The 7,066-nt window shown below is 28.2% G+C and overlaps 2 protein-coding genes across 2 annotated transcripts; one reads left to right on the top strand and one right to left on the bottom strand.

Moving 5' to 3' along the window:
* Positions 1–749: 749 nt before the first annotated feature.
* LOC119669436 lies at positions 750–1,977 on the top strand. The gene is made up of 2 exons (XM_038079326.1): positions 750–877; positions 938–1,977. The coding sequence occupies exons 1-2, from the start codon at positions 842–844 to the stop codon at positions 1,853–1,855; spliced, it is 954 nt and encodes a 317-aa protein (XP_037935254.1). The 5' UTR covers positions 750–841; the 3' UTR covers positions 1,856–1,977.
* A 3,560-nt stretch (positions 1,978–5,537) lies between these two features.
* Positions 5,538–6,334, bottom strand: LOC119666479 (protein ALP1-like). Its single transcript, XM_038075756.1, has 3 exons — positions 6,262–6,334; positions 5,947–6,186; positions 5,538–5,893 (listed from the first exon to the last, which is right to left on the bottom strand). Exons 1-3 carry the CDS (start codon positions 6,332–6,334, stop codon positions 5,538–5,540), a joined length of 669 nt encoding a protein of 222 aa, XP_037931684.1.
* Positions 6,335–7,066: the final 732 nt, after the last annotated feature.

Here is a 7,066-nt window from a genome sequence, read left to right as displayed (position 1 = left end):
AACTGGGCCAGTACAAAACAGATTATCAAGGAAAGGGAAAATCATATGTGTTGTTGTTTCATATGTTATTTTTAAAATAAATGGTTGTACTTTTGTGATATGCTTACAAAAGAAAAGGCCTAATATAATTATAGTGTGTTTTATTTTTAATTTTTGTATGTCTTTATTTTATTTATTATTAATATAGTTATAGTGCATTTTATTTTTAATTTATAAGTAATTAGTGTTATTATAAGTTGAAATAAATGTTGCTGAATATTAAATAATTCGTATATCTTGATACATCATTGCACGTTCATTCTATATGCAACAACTCCTACATTTTAGTTATAAACAATATAACAAACATGCAATTAAATTATTTAAATGTTCTGCGTTTTTTTAACAATACAAAATTTAATGTCAACTGTTTATAAATTATATGTAAACAAAGAAAAGTTGTACAACAAGAAATTGTTGACATATAAAAGCTCTTCCCCATTCCTTATGTAACTTGTAAACGACAAAAAGCTCAATGTTATTAACTTCCTTACTAAGTAAGCAGTGGAAGCGTAGTATAATTTAAAGTTATCGTGTTAAGAAACATGAATTCAATACATGTGCAAAATGTTATAAAAAATTCATCTTCAAAAGCAATTTCTTTTGTTACTTTCGAAGTGGGCGGAGTTTCCGTTCTTTGGAAGGTATTCTTTGATTATATCATAAAAAATTAGCTCTATTGTGAATTGTTTAAATATTTTTTAAACTGTATCTGACAAATAAAATTGCGCTAAAATTGTTGGTAACGCAACCAATGTAAAATACTGTTTTAGATTTATAAGTGTTATTTGATGTATTCAAAATGAGTATTTCGAAAAATAATGGTGTTGAAAAAGTGGTATGATTTTACGTAGTATTTTTGAATAATTTTTACTTTTTTATATTTCTTTAATATTAGCGCAAAAAGCCTAGGAAACATCGAAAATTACGCCGCCTTGTTGAGAATGGGAGTACCGATATAGCACAAAAATGGAGAAAAAATGATAGAAAAATTTTAATTTTGTTTATATTTGTGATTCTAACAATTAGCATGGTACTCCCATACTATGGATTTAATGCATATGGGAACTTTGTATACAATTTCCTAAATACGTATCAAAAACAATATATGCAAATATCGCACGGTCATGCTGAATACTGCAATCGCATATTGGATACTCGTACATTATTTATCAACATTCAAAAACATATAATAAATCAGGATAACGTTTTGCAGCAACTCGAAATATATTTACGTAATGAAAGTCGATTTATTTCACTTGCGGTGGTTGGTGCAGTTGGTGTAGGAAAAAGTTTGTTTGTACGTAATTTAGAAAAATATTTTCCTTGGCAGGAAAATATACAGTCCTATGCTTGGAATGCATATGTAAAAAACAAAGAAAGCCGCATGCATATTCTTGCGAATATAAAAGAAAAACTTCATCAATGTGGACGTAATTTGGTTGTTATCGACAACTTGCAGCCAAATTCTGCATACGTTACAGACACTTTAAACAAAATAATAACCAATGATTTGGTTGCAGCAAACAAATATACTATTATAATTTATGTATACATTTTAAACACCATGTCATCCGACGCTTCATATTTAAAAGATTATAATCTCTTGCAAAATTTACCACAAACTAAAACAATTAATTTTAAACGTTTTGGTTATAACGAATTAAAGGATTGCATAAAGCGAGAAGCTTTGTTGGCGAACATAACATTGAGTCTACAGGATTTTGACGAAATTGTGGAAACAGTTAATGTGACAAATTCGGGATGCAAGAAGGTATACGCTAAGGTGCAGTCCTTTAAAAATACGGGCCACTAAAAAATAAAAAGACAAAGCGTGTGATATAAATAGTAAAAGTAAACAAAATATTTTTTTTTAAAAAAATTTGTTAAGACGACTGAAACTGTAGTTATTTAGCTTTAAATTATTTAAAATATTCGGTAATATTTTACAAATGCTAACTTTATTTGTAATTTTTTTTTATTAAGTTAGAATAAGAAAAATTTTTTTTAAGTATGTGTTATGTTCATTGTTTCTGTGTATATTAGCGATTTTACATAATCCATAGGTTCTTGTTGAGTATTTATAAAAGTTTGATATATAATTTTATTTCATGTCCATATATAACTTTGTTATATTTTTATAGTTAAATATAATATTTTTTTAAATTATTACTATTACGCATGACAATCTACGAAATGTTTCGTGTTAAAATTTAATCACTGTATTCATAAATAAATTGTAATAATTTATAAAATAAAAATTATAGGCCATGGTTACTTCATTGTTTTTTTTATATATGTAGTCGATTATGTTGAAATTGGCAAAAATCGAGATTCATGTTTGCGCACACACATTTAAAGGTAACACAATCGCAGCCTCCGTAGGGATAACCTTGTTTTTGGCAGAAAGCTGGACAAGTTGCAAGTGTATTTAGGCAGTCGCTGAACGTAAACTCCTCATATCGAGCTGTGAAATTAAAATGTTTTATTAAATTTTTAATAATATATCAATTCGTTTTACTTCTTGCAAATATTTGTTGACAATTTAGAAAAAAAATTCCTGTAAAAAAAAGAAAAAAAACTTTACTTGAAACCATGACCATGCTTGAATTTATAATTTATAAAAATATAAATTTATAAACGCAAAACATGCATATTAAACGACAGCTGATCATTTGCTGACGTAAACTGACAGAAGATTGAGCTTATAATTTTTTTAAGCGTGTCGTAATTAAAAGGGTTCTACAGAAGTTATTATATTCTTTAAGCACAAACATGTAAATTAGTTAGAATATTTTTTTATTAACAAAACCATATTATATATGAAATGCTTTTTGGGGATAGATTACAAACAAAAAAAATTTTGGCATTGTTTTTTACTCATATTGTTTCCACCGTTATTTTTAAAACGGAATACTATAATATCTGTGTTTCAGCAAGTAGTGGTTTGAATCTTCTTCACTGAAACGGTATGGATCGTAAATAAAAGAAATTGGTAATGCATCACATTTGTCAGCTCATTGTTTATTGTTTTACCTATATACTTGCAACTGATTGTTCTCATTTGATGATAGCTTTTTATACTATCATATCAGAGAGCTGCAACTTGTCATAATTTTAACACTCAAAGCGCACTCGAAAAAAACTAAATCTAAATCCATATAAATGTTTTTCTCACACACTACTTATACTCATTCACATACGCCACAGAAATGATTCATAAGTATGTTCGTTAACGAATGCCGGTGTTAATGAATCAGATTCACAATAATACCCAGCGGGACTTTCAGCGCTGAGGCAATCGAATACTTCAGCGCTGAATGGTAATTCCTTACGCTGATTTTTCAAATGAAACTCCCAATTACTTTAACACATAGGTATATACATGCCATTGCGAGCAAGCGCTGAATATTCAATGACATGGAATATTCAATATCTGGCTCGTACTTGAACGCAAGACGAAGAAGAAACGAAGTGAATGAAATGCTCGATGTACTTGTTGGCGTAGTTACATAAAATAATAAAAAAATTTTTTCTTTTTCAAAAATATAAAAAAAATATATGTCAAAAAAATAAAAAAATTTTTGTTAAAGCAATAAAGATATTTTTGCTGGATAGGGCTACCCTAATCACTTTAGCGGTATGAAATATACTTTACGACCTATTCTCATACCTACCAAATATACACAAAAAGTTTTATGAAAATTGGTCAAGCCGTTTCGGAGGAGTTTAAATACAATCACCGTGTTTAAACATATTAACTTATTTAAATATTAACTTATTAAAATATTAACTTATTTACATGTTAACTTATTTACATATTTATATATTAACATTTTTACATATTAACATATTAACATACTTATATATCAACTTATTGACATATTTATATAAAAGAATATTATTTTGTGGAATTGTTAGTAGAGACTTGAAGAGATTTTCCTTTTTCTTACTTTTTCTTTTTAACTAAACGTTTATAATGTCTTACAGAATGGATCTACATAATATAATACAGAAATTAGAATTATCATTGTAAATATATTTACTTAATTTTGCATATACTAACAGTTAATTTATGTTGAATTCACAAATTTAGAGTTTATTTCGAAATTTAAAAATAAATCAGATACAGAAAAATAAATAGTTGTAAGTTAGAACAATAAATAAATAATAAAATAATAACAAATAATAATAAAATTAAGGTGGTTCAATAATCATTAATTAAATGTTTTTAAAACATTCAAAATTTTTATATATTTATATTAAACTGTAAGCGTGACTTGGTACAATGAAATGCTAATATCTTTTGTTCATTTGTGACCTCTGTTTATCTATCTAACTTTCAAGATTGAGTATTAATCCTAATTTTTAGATATATAAATATTTAAACTTTATGAGTAAACTTATTACACAAACAGGTAAAATTTTTAAGCGAATGCAAAAGTTTTCATGGCTTAATACACTTATATCTCGGTTTACAGCTGCCTCGTTTAACGGCAGACTCGCTAACAGTCCAACCACATTTATGACCATGTTTCGCTTAACAGTCAAAAACTATCTCGTTTAACGGTTCAGAAAAATTGGAAAATTTATTTATAATATTATTTTGTATAGTATATATATGAGTTGCTTCTGAGTAAATAATTAGTGTGCAGACCAAATGTATACCAAAAAAGTGGGATTTTAGTAGCACTGAATCAAGAGGTGTGTTCATGTGCAAGTATTTAGTTATGCATTGTGTTTCTAATGTTCATAATGTTAACTTGTTTGAAGAATGGGTTCATACATATTTCTATTTAGAAAGTAAAACATATTTAGACGAGAACAATTTATCTTATAAAGCTCTACTCCTTTTAGACAACACACCAACACACCAACACACCCAATACGCCATTTGCAATTTCTCTTAAAAATCAAACTGCAATTTTTGCCGAAAGATACCACTGCTTTACTCCAGCCAATTGATCAAGGTATTATTTATACACTTTTAAAACACATTAGGTCTGTTCCACGAGCTACACATAGTAAACCATGAGTAAAACAGAAGTAAAGCACAAACTGAGAGCGTAACACAAATAAAGTGCCAGATTACGCTCTTTACACAAATTTTCATGGAACAGCTTTGTGTAAAGTCTGGTGAAAACGGCTGTTTTTTGAAAAACAAAACAGTAGAAATAGAAATTGAAAAATAACAGACAAACACATTAATAATAAAATAATTAATATATTATATTTATTTATTTTTAAACTTATTTTAATATATTACATATTATTATTATTAGGACACATTATGTTAAAAACATATTTACTTTTAATATTATAGTCTTTATGTTTAGTTAGAATTAAAAATTTATTTAAATAATGTAATTTTAAAGCTAAGATAGAATTAAGTATATATTTATAAAATGTGATGTTAATATATTAATTAGAATTAAGTTCTTTATTGCAATATTAATAAAATTAATTAATGAAAAATAAGCAATATACAAATAAACACTTTAATCCAAGTTATTTTGTGTTTGTAATTCATTACAAATTGAATCTCTAACGATACTTGATCTAAAAGGGATCTGGTTGTTGACATCATTATCTTCCTCAGATTGTTCTGAAAATGTGAATTCTAAGTCGTTTCCATTTGCAAGATAGTGCAAAACACAACATACTCTTATAAAGTGACACAGTAGCTGTCTAAAACGTTGTTTTAAAATACCAAATGCATTTTCTATTAGTATTCGACCTGACCCCAATTTTCTATTGAAATTATTTTGTGCACGAGTAAGACGCCCGTTGTCTTTATATGGCGTAATGATGTGTTGTGTACAGGGGTATGCGGAATCAGCCAGTAGATAGTATTCTGTAAACGTAAGAGGTTTTAATAAATCTCATTTCTTTTTCCAAAGAACTTACCTCCACACTTCGATGGTAGTCGCATATAAATAGGAGAGTTTTGTAAGACCCAACTGTCATGACAGGAGCCTGGATGTCCGACAAATATGCTAATAAATTTTCTGTTTTCATCACAGATGGCTTGCAAGCATAATGAAATATTTCCTTTTCTGTCAATGTAGTCGTCCTTACGATCTCCAGTAGGATCAATAGTTATACGAGTGCCATCTAGGCAACCTGCAAAGTAACATGTATTAATATATATGCAGCGTTAATATGCACATAAATCCTTACCTATAACTTATGGAAAATTGCATAAGCTTCGGAAAAATGTACTTGCTTCTTCCTTTTTTGATGTGCTAGGCCATGCAATTATATCCGGACATATGTTGCTAAAGAAAGTTCTCATCCTTCTTATAACTCGGTTTGCTGACGATAAAGAAAGATTAAAGCGATCTGATAAATCTCTAAAACAATATGCTTCGTGACCAGCAAACCATAAAAAACAGCAACGTGAGCTTCTGAAGAAATGTTCAGCTCACTTACTCGCAGTGCAATAAAGTCGGTACTATTTTGAAATTTTATAGCCAAAGAATTAAAAAGGATCCACGAAATGCGGAAATGAGTTTTGAATTCCTTGTCGTCATATTTGTAAACAACATCTTGTATATAATTTTTTATACACACACGTTTTCTTTTTTTTTTATGTAATATCGAATACACCAATTCTACATCATCGTCAGAGTCACTATCTCGAAGTGTATTAACTACGTTATATTCTGGTTGTGTTGTGTTACTTAAATCACTTAATAAAATATTTATTATGGTTTTATCCATTTCAATATTTATTTATTACAATTGTTACAATTAAAAATGCAGAATTTTTTTATATTCACAAATGCCGCGCAAACAAACAATACAAAAATTTGAATTCAAACCATAACAGCTGATTTACACATAAACACAAATTTTACTTCATATAAAATGCATGAGTAAAGTCTGCGTAACATTTTCAAATTTCGACAGGGATGTTACGCTCTCTCAGATGCTCTCATTTACTCACAAATTTGTTCGTGGAACGCACTTGTGTATACACAGTGTTACTCAAAGTTACTATGTGTAGCTCGTGGAACAGACCTAT

The sequence above is a fragment of the Teleopsis dalmanni genome, chromosome 1 (genome assembly GCF_002237135.1).
Source record: "Teleopsis dalmanni isolate 2A chromosome 1, ASM223713v2, whole genome shotgun sequence".
Classification (NCBI taxonomy): Eukaryota; Metazoa; Arthropoda; class Insecta; order Diptera; family Diopsidae; genus Teleopsis; species Teleopsis dalmanni.
Note: the sequence above shows the minus strand (reverse complement) of the source record. Positions and strands in the feature narration are given on the sequence as shown.